This window comes from Lagenorhynchus albirostris, chromosome 12, assembly GCF_949774975.1.
Source record: "Lagenorhynchus albirostris chromosome 12, mLagAlb1.1, whole genome shotgun sequence".
Classification (NCBI taxonomy): Eukaryota; Metazoa; Chordata; class Mammalia; order Artiodactyla; family Delphinidae; genus Lagenorhynchus; species Lagenorhynchus albirostris.
The window spans coordinates 53220839-53239322 of NC_083106.1; the positions used below are offsets into that span (position 1 = coordinate 53220839).

Below are 18484 nucleotides of genomic sequence, written 5' to 3' on the forward strand. Positions count from 1 at the left end.
CAACTAGCTATCAAAAAGGAAAATTAAGAAAACAACCCCATTTACAATTGCATGAAAAAGAATGAAAATCCCTAGGAATAAATGCAACCAAAGAGGTGAAATATCTATACACTAAAAATTACATGACACTGATGAAAGAAAATGAATAATTTTTTTAAAAATTGAATAAAACACAAATAAATGGAAAGATTTCTGTACTCATGGATTAGAAGAATTAATACTATTAAAAAGTCCATATCACCTAAAGTGATCTACAGATTCAATGCAATCCTTACTAAAGTTACAATGGACTTTTGCACAGAAATAGTACAAACAACCCTAAAATTTGTATGTAACCACAAAAGACCCAGAATAGCCAAAACAATCTTGAGAAAGTACAAAAATCTGGAGGTGTCACACTCTCTGATCTCTAACTGTACTTTGTAACTGCACTACAAAGCAATAGTACTCAAGCAGTACTCAAGCATTTGGCATAAAAACAGAAACATAGATTATGGAACAAAACAGAGAGCTAAGAAATAAACTCACACATATGTGGTCAATTAATTTACAACAAAGGAACCACAAATATACAATGCAGAAAGGATAGTCTCTTCAATAAATGGTGTTGGGAAAACTAGAGAGCCACGTGCAAAGGACTGAAACTGCACTACTACCTTACACCATACAGGAAAACCAATTCAGAACATTGAAAACTTGAACATAAGACCTGAAATATAAAACTCCTAGTAGGAAATATAAGCCTTAAGCTCTCTGACAACGGTCTTGGCAATTATTTGACACCAAAAGCAAAGGCAACAAAAGCAAAAACAAAAGCAAAAAACAAATGGAACTGTATCAAACTAAAAAGCTTCTGCACAGCAAAGGAAACAATTAACAAAAAAGGCAACCTATAGAATGGGAGAAAATATTTGCAAATTATCTATCTGATAAGATAGAAAAGATAAGAAAGATAAGATAAGAAAATATTTGCAAATTATCTATCTGATATCTGATATTTGCAAATTATCTATCTGATATCTATCTGATATCCAAAGAATATAAAGGGTTCATACCAGCGAAAAGCAAACAAGCAATCCAATTTAAAAAAAGCAAACAAGCAATCCAATTTAAAAATTCTGCACAGCAAAGGAAACAATTAACAAAAAAGGCAACCTATAGAATGGGAGAAAATATTTGCAAATTATCTATCTGATAAGATAGAAAAGATAAGAAAGATAAGATAAGAAAATATTTGCAAATTATCTATCTGATATCTGATATTTGCAAATTATCTATCTGATATCTATCTGATATCCAAAGAATATAAAGGGTTCATACCAGCGAAAAGCAAACAAGCAATCCAATTTAAAAATGGGCAGAGGCCATTTACAATCACATCAAAAAGAATAAAGTACCTAAGCATAAATCTAACTAAGGAGGTAAAAGATCTGTAATCAGAAAACTATAAGACACTGATGAAAGAAACTGAAGAGGACACAAACAGATAGAAAGATATACCACGTTCATGGATTGGAAGGATTAATATTGTTAAAATGACCATAGTACCCAAGACAATCTACAGATTCAATGCAATCTCTATCAAAATGCCAAAGGCATTTTTCACAGAACTAGAACAAATAATTTTAAAATCTGTATGGAAACACAAAAGACCCTGAATAACCAAAACAATCTTGAGAAAGAAAAATTGAACTAGAGGAATCATGCTCCCTGACTTCAGACTATACTACAAATCTACCATCAAAAGAGCATGGTACTGGCACAAAAACAGACACCTAGATCAATGGAACAGGAGAGAAAGTCCAGAAATAAACCCACACACGGTCCATCAATCTATGACAAAGGAGGCAAAAATACACAATGGGGGCAAGACAGTCTCTTCAGTAACAGGTGCTGGGAAAACTGGACAGCAACATGTAAAACAATGAAATTAGAACATTTTCTCACATCATATACAAAAATAAACTCAAAATGCATTAAAGACCTAAATGTAAGACTGGAAGCCATAAAACTCCTAGAAGAAAACACAGGGAGAACACCCTTTGACATTAACTCTAGCAATATTTTTTTGGATCTGTCTCCTAAGGAAACAAAAGCAAAAATAAACAAATGGGACCTAATTAAACTTAAAAGCTTTTGCACAACAAAGGATACCATTGACAAATGAAAAGACAACCTACTGAATGGGAGAAAATATTTGCAAATGATACGATTGAGAAGGTGTCAATATCCAAAATATATAAATAGCTCATACAACTCAATATCAAAACAAACAAACAAACCAAACAATCCCATTAAAAATGAGCAAAATACCTGACTAGACATTTTTCCAAAGAAGACATACAGACTCACCATTGCTAATCATCAGAGATATGCAAATCAAAACCACCATGAGATGTTACCTCACACCTTTGTGGAAACTGTTCAAAGTTTTAAAATATATTACAGATGTATATAGCATTTGTATATAGTATTTTACTTAGAGTAATGCCATCAAGGTCCAACCATGTTGCCACAAATGGCAAGATTCCATTCTTTTTTATGGCTGAGTAATAGTCCATTGTGTGTGTGTGTGTGTGTGTGTGTGTGTGTATGTGCACGCGCGCATATATTTCACAAGCTGAAAAAGATACTTCCTATATATTTGAGACAAAAGATTACCATGATAAATATACAAAGAGAATGTGAGATAACAGGAAATATATATTGGTCTTTGCCCCTGGTTCCTGGCACAGAGCTCCTAAAACCCTTGTAATTTCCTAAGTGACAAGAACACTAGAAGCACCTCTTTTTCTAATATCAGTCTTTGACCTCTGTTCCTGACACAGGGTTCCTGAAACCCTTGTAATTTCCTGGGTGATAGGAGGGTCTTCTGTTCTAATGAGGTGACACTGGGTGGGCTCCTGGATGGCTCCTGAGTGAGGGCTGATCACTGGAAAGACCAAGCTATGATTAGAAGCTTGGAATTTTCAGCCCCACTCCCAGTTTTCTTGAGAAGGAAAAGGGGTTGAAAATCAAGTGTATGTGATGAAGCCTCTGTAAAATCCCCAAAGTACAAAATGCAGAGGGCTTCCAGGTTGGCAAACATATCCACATTGGGAGGGTGAAGCACTCCAGCCCGCTGGGAACAGAAGCTCCTATGCTCGGGACCCTCAAGACCTCACTCTATGTATCTGTTTATCTGGCTGTCATCTGTATCCTTTATCTGCTGTTATCATAACCTTGATAAACTGGTAAATCTAAGCATTTCCCTGAGTTCTGTGAGCTGCTCTAGCAAATTAAACAAACCTGAGGAGAGGGTCGTGGAAACCTCTGATTTGTAGCCAACTCAGACAGAAGTTGCGGGTAACCTGGGTTACTTGCAACTGGCATCTGAAATGTGGTGGGACAGCCTTGTGGGACTGAGCCCTTAACCTATGGGACCCGACATTATCTCCAGGTAGACAGTGCCAGAATTGAGTTAAATTGTAGGACACCCAGCTGGCATTGTGGAGAATTGCTTGGTGTGGGGAAAAACCTCCACAAATTTGGTGACCAGAAGTGAAGCAGTCTGTGTAAAAGTAATGGAGACACACAGGAGAGAAACATAATATGGAAGAACTGAGTTCTTCCCAGCATAGGAAAGAGGAAAACTGAGATTTCTTTTCTAAAGAGAGAAGTTAGAAATCAACAATAGCAAATGAACATCTCAGTGGAAAATAAGCAAAGGACAAGAAACATGCAATTCACAGAAGAAAAAAATAAAAATGAAAATTAACATATAAAAATATATTTAACCTTAGTCAAAGGATGCAAAGAAAAAAGTAAGCTGCATTTCTTAACCTATGTAATTGGAAAAGATTTAAAAGATGACATTATTCAATGAGCAGTCTCAATTTTAAAGGGGTTGTACATTGGCCCTAACCATTTCTGAAGAGCAGTTTGGAAATAGATATCAAAATTTTTAAAGTGCATAGTTTTTGATCCAGATTTTTTCAGTACTAGGTATTTATCCCTTATGATATAATCAGACAATTTAAAAAAATGTACATATAAGGATTCTTACTATGGTGCTACTGATAAATTTAAAATACTGGAAATAGCCTAAATTTAACAATTAAATTAATTTAACATAGCCTTATTTTAAATTTTGGTACATTCACACAGTGGGAATTTATGCAGGTGCTGAAGACTAACATGGAATGTTCCACCATACACTTCTAAGTGAAAACAAATGCAAGTTTCAAAAATACTGCATATATATTATGATTCCCACCTGTAGTTAACATTTCCAGTGATTTTTTTCATATTTGAATTTTCTGTAGTGAGTTATCTTTTCAAAACAGACAAAATAATAAACGTATTTTCATTTGAAAAAACAGGTGAGGTGTTAAGATGTACAGAGGGGCACCTCTGTCTGTTGGGAACTTCAACTTCCCATTTGTGGTCTCTGAACAGTCTGGTGGAAATAATGGTTGGGAGACTGTCTAGTGTGCAATACTGAAGGCTCAGTTAAGTATATTCTGCAGAGAGTTCAAGTTGCAAGATAGCCTATATTTCTGATAAATTCGATTCAAATACTCAGTGGTTGCATTTTATTTTATTGTGGCTAGATTTAATAACATAATAAAAATATAAATTAAAATTTTAGAAATCTTTTCCAAATACAATAAACTCACAGGCTAACAAGGTAAAATGATTACCTGTCTCCCTTTGGTTTTCTTTTTTGTAGTGTCTTCCCTTTGGGTCTTCTTTCACTTCCTAAGCAGGGGCTCCCACCAGGTCCTGTTACCCGTATTGATTCAAGGCCTTTGGAAGATTTTTTAAATGTGAACTCCACTGGTTCTCCTTCTTTTAGGCTTCTAAATCCTTCCATGAATAATTTGCTCTGAGAAGAGCAGGGGAGGGAGGGAGAGAGAAAGAGAGATCATGATTATTAATGCTTTATAAATTATCTCTGTGATTTTAAGATTAACACAGCAAGATATCCCCAGTTATTCATTGCTAAGTATAAAATCTTTTTTTTTAAAGTTCAGTGAAAGGCATACCATTTAAAAGTTTCCTGTTGTAATGCTGGCAGTGGGAGAATAAACTAATACCGTTTTTAAAGGAATTTGGCAATACTTACAAAAATTTTAATGTGTATATTTTTTGACCCAGCAATTCCACTTCAAGGACTCTCCTATAGACATACTCACACAAAGGTCCCTCCACCCCCATCACACACAAAAACTTACATCAAAATTCACTACGGCACTGCTGCCTGGTAGAAAAGTTACAGCTACCCTAAGGTCCATCAATGGGAAACTGATGAAATAAATGATAGTAGAGGTATATAATGTAACACTATTGAGCCATTAAAAGATCTATATGTATTAATGTGGGGAAGATGAACATGTAATACTGATGAGTAAAAAAAGTAAGGGTAAAGAACAGTGTGTCTACCATAACACCATCTATGTAGAGAAGTGTTTAAAAGATACATGTTTACTTATGTAGCAATGGGGTCTGGAACAATCGACAGCAAATCATGAACAGTCATTTTTCTCTAGTCCTTTTTTGGGAAAGTGGGGAAGCTTCTGGATATACACATTATTGTGTTGTTTGAGCTTTTTTGTAATTTGAAAGATACTTAGTTTTTACCCAAAAAAAAAAAAGTTTCCTGATTGGAAAAGTGTAACTTTGGTTACAAATAATTGGCTCTTTCGATCTAACTCTTCATCAAAGTCAATGTGCCAATTCAAACTCTATTATTATAAGTAAATCATTCTAATTTTATTTATTTCTTCAAATCCCCTCGTGTACATCTTACAGATCTAATTTTGAGTACGATGTAGTTCTTTAAGACTTTTCTGAATTTGGGGTCAAAAGGAAGCAAATCTGAATATAGTAGGTAGGAGACCCTGGTTCAAGTCCAGTTCTTTAAGAAAACAGGCATGCAACTTTGAATGAGTCATTTCTCTCTTTTCTGTTTAATCTGTAAAATTAAGGAATTTGAGTTTCCCCTCATGTGTTCAGAGGAACAATGGTCCTGAAAAAGATTCCATGAAAAAAGGATCTGGTGGTCAAATAAGTTTGTGAATTGCTACACCTAGTTTCTTCTTAGTTGGATCATATTAGCATATTAAAGTCTCTGAGATTTCATACCCTCCCCAACCTCCACTGAAATAAAAATCTTGTTTAACTCAGGAATTTCCCGACCTAATTGATCCCAGAGACCTTTCTTTATAACTACAGATGATTAACATACTTAGGGAAATGCTGGACCAGAAAAATCTCCACCCTTCCCAAGTCCATGACTCTAAAGGTAGGTAAATAATTACATATAACCAAATAATTACATGGAAAAGATAAAAACAACACTTCAAATTTCAATGCAAAAGGAGACTCTTCATTATGAAAGTAATACGGCACATGAAAACAGGGGTTTCAACCAGTTTCTAGTTCAGGTCGTCTGACACTGAGAAAGCCTGCACGGGGAAGTGTAATTTGGCAGCACCTTTTCTGCTCCCTGATGCTGTGTAGGAATTAGAGAAAAAAAAAATCACAACTGCCTACATGCTGTAAAAATTTTTTTTAATTATTGCTTTTAAAGCTTTATATAATATTTCCAAATCTTCTATTTTTTTCTCCTAAACTCTCTCCTCACTAATTATAAACAGTCCTTTGCTTTCATTTCCTTTCTGACTCCCTACTCTAAAAAGTGCAGATTATCAAATCAGATGAAGTGGCGTATAGGGTCAACTACCGCAATTAAGAGGAGGGAGGCATAGCAGTTTTAATTAGAGCTGTCATACGCTCATGCTTTGTTTCTATAATCAAAATTCTGTCACTTATTTCCTCATAGTTCCTAGTGTACTGGCACACTTGATTCCATTTTCCATTATTACAATTTTTGATAGGTATCATTTGTAAGTGAACTGCATTTTCTGAATCTAAAGTAAAATCCTGCTCTCTGGCTATTCTTCACGATATTCTGAAAGAATACTTTTCCCCCCATTCTGTCATATACTCCCCTCCTTCCCCAAATGAGTACATAAGGCAATTTAGATTCACAGTAATTGACAATAATAATATCCGTAAGAAACTCTAATGGCTTTGCAAGAAAAGGACAAGAATTCACAGAGAATATTCTATCTTTGCTATTACACCAAAATTGCTGCTACATAAGTGGGAAAGATTTGTTAAAGGTGGGGACTTAGCTTATTTTATTTCTTCACAAAAATCAACTTCTCCCCTTGCCTTGGCAATTTTTATTAAAGGTGCCCCCATTTTTCCAGTCATACTGGTTCCAATCCTTAGTTTTACCCAACCATTTACTGAATCAGGTGCATTCTTACTTTCATCTGCCCCAACCATTTCATTGGATTGCCACTGCCCTACTTCTGGTCCTAACTATTTCCTACCTGGATGAGTGTAATAGTTTCTTCATTGCTATTTCAGCATCAACTCTCCTCCCTACTCCTTAGCATCTTCCACACCTGCATATCTTCTCCGAATAAATCTTAGCCTGTTGGTCTCCTGTCTCAAAAATCTACAATACTTCCCTTAAATTGTAGGTAAGACCACTCATAATGTTACCTCTAGGTATATTTTCCACTTCCTTTCCCATTACTCTAATAAAGCTGGCTGACTCGTACTTCCCTAAGCACATTTCACGTTTTCTCATCTCTGTACTCCAACTTAGGCTGGTGGGGATGCATTATTCTCTTAGTCATAGCTGTCTATCAAAATCTTACTCAAGATTCAAGGCATAATTCATAGGATCCTTTTTGCAATCATCCTCAATTGCCCAAGTTGGAAATTCCCTCCTCTTTCACTTAATTGATTCTTGTATATAGTTTTTATAATACACTGCTACATAATGCAGATATCTGTGTATGCCTTACTTTTATTTGCTCTTTTGGATTTTTCTTCTCCTGAAGGTCAGGGACTGTGATATATATCTTAGTATTTCCCAAAGGACTCAGCCTAATGCCTGCAAACAACTATCATTCAATAAGTACGTAAAAGAATCATAGATTTAGCATCAGTAAGATCATTAATCATTATTTAGTCCAACTCTCACTTGAAAAAAAAAGGTGGACTGAACTCTAAGGGGTTAAGCTCATGTCAAGTCAAATTTCCCAGCTCCTACTTCTGCTACATAAAATAACTTCTACTTTTAGTGTCAAGGTGACACTGTGCATGATACCTTTGGAATAAAATGCTGATAGGATTATAATGGTTCATGGTAATAACGTTATTCTCTGACTCCATTCAGAAGTTAATATGGATCTATTTTTCTTGTTCTTCCTTCTTCCAATATTCTCTAATCACTCTCATTGCTATGCCTCACGATTCATGACGCTCTGACTATGAGAACCAAGAATGCAGATTTATGTAGATTTTTGCTCAATCTACGTGTAAGACTTTCATAAGGCGAGACATTTGGTGTTTGGGCTTACATTGTCATCTGCACTATTTGTTTGGACAAAATAGACGTTTATCTTCTACAGGAAAAAATCGCAATTACTGAATGAATAAATGAACAAAGGAATGACCAAATGATTGTAGAAGCATTTAGAAGCTGCTGACATGCCTGCTAAGATATCAGGCACTTACAAAGGGGACAGGCCAACTTTGAATGTGCACATATTGAGTTAACTCATCTAACACCTTTAATTTGTGTTCCTCTTCCTCCAACCAAATAAGGCTCCCCTTTCTCCCACTTCCCTTTATTCCAAAATTTAAAATTCATTTTGGAAAAAATTTATTTCAGAATTTTAAAAATACTGACTCTCAATTTCCTTGCTATATTCCTTCTCCTCCTCCCAATCTTTTTTTTTTTTTTTTTTTTTTTTTTTTTGCGGTACACGGGCCTCTCACTGCTGTGGCCTCTCCCGTTGCGGAGCACAGGCTCCGGACGCGCAGGCTCAGTGGCCATGGCTCACGGGCCCAGCCGCTCCGCGGCATGTGGGATCCTCCCTGACTGGGGCACGAACCCGCGTCCCCTGCATCGGCAGGCGGACGCTCAACCACTGCACCACCAGGGAAGCCCCCCCAATCATTTCTTTTATTTATTTTTATTTATTTTGGCTGCACCACGCAGCATGTGGGATCTTAGTTCCCCGCCCAGGGATCGAACCTGCGCTCCCTGCAGAGAGAACTCAGAGTCTTAACCACTGGACTGCCAGGGAAGTCCCACCTCCCAATCATTTTTAAATGACTTTCAAAGAATGACAGGAACATGGAGTCAAACGACAGTGGTCCAAATACTAAACTTTATTTGCCAAGGATTCTACCCAAGGTTCCCATTAGTGATGAGATTACTTATCTCTTTTGGCACGTGTTTTTTTCTCTCCAACTCGATTAGAAAACCAATAAAGTGTTGCTACAGTTTTATACTTGATTCTCCTTAGAAGTAAGAGTATATTGTCTTATCTAGGAAACATAAGCTGACTTCCAATTTAAGATGGCAGGCTGAATAAACATGTCTCATGTTCCTCTTTAAAAGGCATCAAAACTACAATAAAATAATAAAAAGAAATAAATTCACAATAAGGAAGAGAAGGGGGATGCCATCAAGAGAAAGCAGACTTCAAGAAATTTCTGGAAGTTAGAAAGACTGATGACTGGTCAACTGAGTTGAAGGAGCCATACCCTAGGAAAACTAATAAAAGGAGCTGCAGAAGTAGGAACCATCATTCCTAACAGAACTCAGAGAGACTGTGCTGAGACACTACATGTACAACGAAAACAGAAGGATTAATGGAAAGTTTGTATATGGACTAGATGCCCGTTTCATTTTCCCACCCCTATTCCCACCTACACATGTGAAAACAGGCAAACAATACCCCAATGCAAATAACGTGAGGCCCTTCTCTTAAGAGACTGAAGGAAGTATCTAGACAACTTGTGAAAAATTGGATCCTACACACAAACCTCTATTCATTCCGACAATTAGGAAGCCACAGGTGCAAGAGCTGTCTCCCTACCCACTCAACCTTAAATCATTCCTATCCCTCATTCTTACCCCTCATTCATATACCTGAAGGGGCAACCAAGAATCACAAAACACGCAGCATAATGAAGAAAAGCCAAGATAAATGAGGGAACAAAAGAAATTTTATCCATCACCTAATTAATATCTCTACAGATATTTGAGACAATATCAATAAAACAAGAACAAAAACAATCAGAGAATTTTAACAATACTCTCAGACAATTAAAAACAAAATTGAGTTGGAAATAAAAGTTTAGAAAATCTCTCGGCACATAGGACAAATGGATCCCCTCAAATGAAATATACCCAAACCTTGGATTAGAGGTCCAGGGAAAGAAAATACAGAAGATGGAGGAGACAAATTATTATTATTAAATGAACAGTATGAGAAAATTTCCCAGAGCTAAAGGGAATGCCAAGGAGAGGCCTATATGGGTGAAGCATATTTTATGGAATACATATTATGGAAGCTTTTACACATGAGGTACATTTCTCCTTGCTTGAAGAGAGAGTGAGATTTCAATGGAGAGTGAAAACAGTAATCCAAACTGAGCTAATGGCTTAACCTTATGCTCGTACAGCAGGATACTTAGCAGATATCTGGGGAAGGGAAAAAGCTTACTTTAAGTATATTAGTGTGAAGAGGGTGACCATAAATGAGGCTGGAAAATGCAAGTTAGAGCCAGAAAATGGAAATTATTTATTGATATCTTAAGCATTTCATTCTGTATAAAATAAACACCTACTGATACGTTTTGCTTTCATAAGTTGCAAGATCAAATCTGTGTTTTAAAAAAATATCACCTTTTTGGCAATACCATGGATGTGTGGAGACATGAGGATTGTATCTCTGTTACAGGGGATGCCTGTTACAAGGTAACTGTCATAGTCTTAGCAAGAGATGGTTACAAATAAACTAAAACTGAAAGGAGGAACTGGTTTTGCAAAATACATTCTAAGCCATACATATCACCTGCTATAAATTATTACTTGCCCCATGGAAAAATTTATTGGTAAATGGATAGTGATGTTGTACAAACATCTTTGCAAGACTGCTCCAAGTGCTTCATCACAGAAATGATTACCTAACACTGTCGGCTGGAAGACAACAACACTAAAAATCAAAATCTGGCATTTTTTTTAACCACCACTCCTTGAACAGGCCAATTGATACCTCTTTTTATTTTTTTAACATCTTTATAGGAGTATAATTGCTTTACAATGGTGTGTTAGTTTCTGCTTTATAACAAGGTGAATCAGCTATACATATATATATATCCCCCATATCCCTTCCCTCTTGCATCTCCCTCCCACCCTCCCTATCACACCCCTCTAGGTGGTCACAAAGCACCAAGCTCATCTCCTTGTGCTACGAGGCTGCTTCCCACTAGCTATCTATTTTACATTTGGTAGTGTCCATGCCCCTCTCCCACTTCGTCCCAGCTTACCCTTCCTCCTCCCCATGTCCTCAAGTCCATTCTCTACGTCTGTGTCTTTATTCCTATCCTACCCCTAGGTTCTTCAGAACCTTTATCTTTTTTAGATTCCATATATATGTGTTAGCATATGGTATTTGTTTTTCTCTTTCTGACTTACTTCATTCTGTATGACAGTCTCTAGGTCCATCCACCTCACTACGAATAACTCAATTTTGTTTCTTTTTATGGCTGAGTAATATTTCATTGTATACATGTGCCACATCTTCTTTATCCATTCATCTGTCGATGGACACTTAGGTTGCTTCCATGTCCTGGCAATTGTAAATAGTGCTGCAATGAACACTGTGGTACATGTCTCTCTTTGAATTATGGTTTTCTCAGGGTATATGCCCAGTATTGGGTCTATGGTAGTTCTATTTTTAGTTTTTTAAGGGACCTCCATATTGTTCTCCATAGTGGCTGTATCAATTTACATTCCCACCAACGGTGCAAAAGGGTTCCCTTTTCTCCACACTTATTGTTTGTAGATTTTTTGATGATGGCCATTCTGACTGGTGTGATGTGATATACCTCATTGTAGTTTTGATTTGCATTTCTTTAATGGTAAGTGATGTTGAGAATCCTTTAATGTGTTTGTTGGCAATCTGTATATCTTCTTTGGAGAAATGTCTTTTTAGGTCTTCTGCCCATTTTTGGATTGGGTTGTTTGTTTTTTTGATATTGAGCTGTTTGTATATTTTGGAGATAAATCCTTTGTCAGTTGCTTCGTTTGCAAATATTTTCTCCCATTCTGAGGGTTGTCATTTTGTCTTGTTTATGGTTTCCTTTGCTATGCAAAAGTTTTTAAGTTTCATTAGGTCCCATTTGTTTATTTTTGTTTGATACCTTCTTGATAGTTGACTTACTTTAATGATAACAATAGACTTAAGTGATTCACTTCATTGTTAGGCAGAATATAATTAAAATTAAGTTGTAGAAGAATTTCAGTCCAATAAAGCTGGGTGATACAGATATGTTAGAAAAAAAATTCTGGAATATCAGATAATATTAGGAGGCTAAAGAGCTGAAAATTCAAATATATTCTGCTTTTCAATATTTTAATATATTTTTCTGAGAAAGAGTATTTTTTTCTAAGGTATCAGTGGAAAAATATACAATGAGTGAAGGGCAGTTAATTAGTACACAATATGCAGCAGACATATTACATAATATGCATGAATAATGGTTAAGACTCTTAAGGACTATATGCTTTTTTTAAAAAATAAACTTGTTTGTTTGTTTGTTTGTTTATTTATGGCTGCATTGGGTCTTCGCTGCTGCACACAGGCTTTCTCTAGTTGTAGCGAGCAGGGGCTACTCTGCGTTGCAGTGCGCGGGCTTCTCATTGCAGTGGCTTCTCTTGTTGCGGAGCATGGGCTCTAGGCATGCGGGCTTCAATAGTTGTGGCACGCAGGCTCAGTAGTTGTGGCTCGTGGGCTCTAGAGCGCAAGCTCAGTAATTGTGGCACACAGGCTTAGTTGCTCCACAGCATGTGGGATCTTCCCGGACCAGGGCTCGAACCCGTGTCCCCTGCATTGACAGGTGGATTCTTAACCAATGTGCCACCAGGGAAGTCCCCAAGGACTATATGCTTTTGATCTACATGTCAAGATACCCCAGGAATCATTAAGCCTGAGGTATGTATAAGAACACAACAAAAATATCACTGGACTAAGTATTAGGAGGTCTGGGACTTAGTCTTGGCTCCAACAACTAATGTGTTACACAACGATAGACAAATTGCTTACAGTTGGGTGGGTCTCCTTCTTTTCTTTCTGTTATAGAACACAAGTCTCTATCCTTTCTTAAAATACGTATTTTTAATTCTATGACTTCACTCTGTCTATGTAGACAGAGATCGAAATGAACGAGTAACTATTTTTTAGTCAATGCTAAAATTTCCCTTTACGCGTTCTCGAGATTTTAGTCCTTACTTAACTCAAATCCCTTAAGAAAATAGAAGCTAAAAGAAATATGGTGGCCTGGTAGAAGTCAATGTTTACTGAGCTTTATGTAAATAGATAAAATCCAGTTTAGCCTCAGTCAAATTACTAAATTTCACATAAATAGGATTAAAAATAATGAGATTTTTATACTTTTCTTGATATTGAAGTAAATCCTAACTAAGTCCCTTCATCTGGCCTGTACTTCAAAACTGAGAAGGGTACACTAAAACTGGCAAAACTGCTGGAATGGTATTTAAAGTGACATAATGGAAAGCAGGCAGGGATTAAAGTTGGATTTCAATACTGGTTTGAATCCTAATCCTACTACTTACAACCTCAAACTGCATGACCAGAGACATGTTAAAAAACCCTGTGCTCCAGTTTCCTTATCTATCTACTGGGGATAATAATATCTTCAAGGAATAAAAAATGTCTACTACAGTTATTGCTAGACTCTAAATAATTAATATAAAATGCCTAGAACAGTGCTTAGCAGACTGAATAGCAGCTCAATAAATGGTTTATACTATTTTTGTAAGTATCCAGGTCTGCCTATGGGAGAGAGGTAAGAGAAAACAAACAGGTTCAAGAACCTATTAAAAACAGGCACTGTCTGCACTACAGTAAAACAGCATGGTACTGGCAAAGAAACAGACATATGGATCAATGGAACAGAATAGAGAACCCAGAAATAAACCCACATACCTATGGTCAATTAATCTTCGACAAAGGAGGCAAGAATATACAATGGAGAAAAGACAGTCTCTTCAGCAACTGGTGTTGGGAGAGCTGGACAGCCAACATAAATCAATGAAGTTAGAACGCACCCTCACACCATACACAAAAATAAACTCAAAATGGCTTAAAGGCTTAAATATAAGACACGACACCATAAAACTCCTAGAAGAGGACGTGGGCAAAACATTCTCTGACATAAATCATACCAATGTTTTCTTAGGTCAGTCTCCCAAGGCAATAAAAATAAAAGCAAAAATAAATGGGATCTAATCAAACTTATTAGCTTTTGCACAGCAAAGGAAACCATAAACAAAATGAAAAAACAATCTACAAACTGGGAAAAAATATTCGCAAACAATGCAACCAACAAGGGCTTAAATTTCCAAAATATACGAATAGCTCATACAACTCTATAACAAAAAAACAAACAACCCAATCAAAAAATGGGCAGAAGACCTAAAGAGACGTTTCTCCAAAGAAGATATACAGATGGCCAATAGGCACATGAAAAGATACTCAACATTACTAATTATTAGAGAAGTGCAAATCAAAACTACAATGAGGTATCACCTCGCAGCAGTCAGAATGGCCATCATTAAAAAGTCTACAAATAATAAACACTGGAGAGGGTGTGAAGAAAAAGGGACCCTCCTACACTGTTGGTGGGAATGTAAATTGGTGTAGCCACTATGGAAAACAGTATGGAGGTTCCTTAAAAAACTAAAAATAGGGGCTTTCCTGGTGGTGCAATGGTTGAGAGTCCGCCTGCCGATGCAGGGGACACGGGTTCGTGCCCCGGTCCAGGAAGATCCCACATGTCACGGAGCGGGCTGGGCCCGTGAGCCATGGCCGCTGAGGCTGCACGTCCGGAGCCTGTGCTCCGCAACGGGAGAGGCCACAACAGTGAGAGGCCTGCGTACCGAAAAAAAAAAAAAAAAAACTAAACTAAAAATAGAGTTGCCATATGACCCAGCAATCCCACTCTTGGGTGTATATCTGGAGAAAACTTTAATTCGAAAAGATACATGCACGTGCTATATTCATAGCAGCACTATTTATAATAGCCAAGACATGGAAGCAATCTAAATGAATGGATAAATAAGATGTGGTATATATATGGAATACTGCTCAACCATAAAAAAGAATGAAATAATGCCATTTGCAGCAACATGGATGGACCTAGAGATTAAGAGATTATCATACTAAGTGAAGTATGTCAGACAAAGATAAATACCATATATCACTTATATGTGCAATCTAAAATATGACACAAGTGAACCTATCTATGAAACAGAAACAGACTCACAGACATAGAAAACAAACTGACGGTTACCAAAGGGAAAAGGGGTTCAGGGAGGGATAAGTTAGGAGTTTAGGATTAGCAGATACAAACTGCTATATATAAAATAGATAAACAACAAGGTCCTACTGTACAGCACAGGGAACTATATTCAACATCCTATAATAAACCATAATGGGAAAAAAACCCACAGGCACTGTCTGAATGCTTTCATTTGATCCAACCTACCCTTACCCCTGACACCCACTTGGCAAATGTCTGCACATTACTGAGTTTCAGTTTAAACACGATCTCATCTTCAAACTCTTTCATGACATTCTTGAGCAAATATAGGTACTTCTTTTTAATTATATATGGTATACTTCACCATTATAATACCTACCATACTGTAATTTTTCATTTACATCCCCACACCTAAAACCATCCCTGAAACACAGCGGGTGCTCAGTATATATTCAAGGCAGAGGAAGAGAATCAGGGTGGTGGGGAGCAAAGGAAAGAGGTGGGGAGGAAGGACAAAGTAGTGTGACTTTGTCTCTTTTAGATGAGGACACTGAGAGGTCAAATCTGATTAATGGTAGAGCCAGGACTCAAAGCCAGATCATTTGACACCAAAAGCCCTTGTATACCATGATGCCTAGTGTAACATTCTCCAGAATATTTCAATTGTCCCTCAACACCAAGGTCTCAACATTAGGTTTAGAATCCTGAAGCTGCAGGCCTCTGGCAGACCTCCCTACCCAACTCATGCTCACCTTTTACCCCTTAATTGTTCTGCTTAACTCTTATTAAAAATTTTCTGTAAAACTTCTTAGCTGATACATTGAATTGTAAGTATTCGACCCTTTTATTGTTGGACATCTTATTTTTATTGCGTTCCTTTGAAAATTAGAAGTACTTAATACATGATGGCTAAATTAAAAAAAATTTAAATATCACAATTGAATCTAACGTTCAATGATATTCATATTTCATCAAACTGAAAGAATTCTACATTTCTTTTATATATTAGTAATTATTATATTATATATTATAGTACATATTTAGATTAAGTATATATTATATATTTAGATATAATTATATATACATATAAAAAAACACTTCTAAGGGCTTCCCTGGTGGCGCAGTGGTTGAGAGTCCGCCTGCCGATGCAGGGGACACGGGTTCGTGCCCCGGTCCAGGAGGATCCCACATGCCGTGGAGCGGCTGGGCCTGTGATTTATGGCCACTGGGCCTGCGTGTCCGGAGTCTGTGCTCCGCAGCGGGAGAGGCCACAGCAGTGACAGGCCCAAAAAAAATCCACTTCTTAACAAATGGTGCTGGACCAACTGGACATTCACATGCCAAAAAAAAAAATTCTACACAGTCCTATACCTTTCACAAAAATTAATTCAACATGAATCATAGACTTAAATTTAAAACACAAAACTATAAAACTCCCAGAAGACACCACAGAAGAAAACCTAATGACCTTAGGAATGATGAAGACTTTTCAAACACAACACCAAAGGCATGACCCATGAAAAAATAACTGATAACCCGGACTTCATTAAAATTAAATACTTCTGCTCTGCAGAAGACAATGTCAAGAATATGAGAAGATAAGTCATTGACTGAGAAAAATATGTGCAAAAGGCACATCTGATAAAGGACTGTTATTCAAATATACAAAGAACACTTAAAACTCAACAATAAGAAAATGAACAACCTGATTAAAAAATGGGCCAACGGGGCTTCCCTGGTGGCGCAGTGGTTGAGAGTCCACCTGCCGATGCAGGGGACACGGGTTCGTGCCCCGGTCCGGGAGGATCCCACGTGCCACGGAGCGGCTGGGCCCGTGAGCCATGGCCGCTGAGCCTGTGCTCCGCAATGGGGGAGGCCGCAGTGGTGGGAGGCCCGCGTACCGCAAAAAAAAAAAAAAAGGGCCAACGATCTAAACAAACATCTCACTAAAAGAAGATACAACGATGGCAAATAAACATATGAAAAGATGCTCCATATCATATGTCATCAGGAAAATGTAAATTAAAATGAAATATGATTATACACCTATTAAAATGGTCAAAATCTGGAACACTGATAACACCAAATGCTGCCAAGGATATTTAGCAACAGGAACTCATTCATTGCTGGTGGGAATGCAAAACTGTGTAATCACTTTGGGAGACAGTTTTGGCAATTACTTAACAATACTAAACATACTCCTACCATACAATCCGGCAATTGCATGTCACTCCTTGGTATTTACTCAGAGAAGTTGAAAACTTATGTCCACAGAAAAACCTGCATACTGATGTTTAGAGTGGCTTTACTCGTAACTGTCAAAACTTGGAAGCAACCAAGATGTCCTTCAGTAGGTGAATGGATAAATAAACTGAGGTACATCTGGACAACAGAATGTTATTCATCACTGAAAAGAAATGGGCTATCAAGCCATGAAAAGACATGGAGGAACCTTAAACGCATATTATTAAGTGAAAGAAACCAATCTGAAGAGGCTACATACTGTCTGATTCCAATTACATAACATTGCGGAAAAGGTAAAACTATGAAAACAGTGAAAAGATCAGTGTTTTCCAGGGGTCTGGGGAAGGGCGGCCGACGAATAGGTAGAACACAGAGGATTTTTAGAGCAGTGAAAATACTCTGTATGATACTATAACAATGATACATATCCTTATTCATTTGACCAAACCCACAGAACATGTAACACCAAGAGTGACTCCTAAGGTAAATTATGGACTTTGGGTGATTATGATGTATCACTGTAGGTTCAACAACTGTAACAAACGTACCACTCTGGCAGGAAACGTTGATAATGGGTGAGGCTATGCATGTGTAGGAGCACTGTATATATGGAAAATTTCTGTACTTTTATCTCAGTTTTGCTGTGAACCTAAAACTGCTTTAAAAAAATAAAGCAGTCTTAAAGGGCATAACTTAAGATGTTATGGATATAAAAATGATTTTTTTAAAAACATATTGCTGATTTTACTCAAAGTGTGGTAGGATATTAAGTCCATGTATATTACTGAAAGTTTAAGGATGTACACTGTAA

General features: G+C 37.0%; 1 protein-coding gene across 2 annotated transcripts in view; it reads right to left on the minus strand.

Annotated features, from left to right (window-relative positions):
* Window positions 1–18484, minus strand: part of LIN28B (lin-28 homolog B) — a 127995-nt gene that overhangs the window by 41607 nt on the left and 67904 nt on the right. For both annotated transcript variants that reach the window (XM_060167912.1, XM_060167913.1), the window contains one exon: window positions 4683–4867. In XM_060167912.1, the coding sequence (XP_060023895.1) occupies window positions 4683–4867 (185 nt within the window). The remainder of the gene's footprint in view (window positions 1–4682; window positions 4868–18484) is intronic.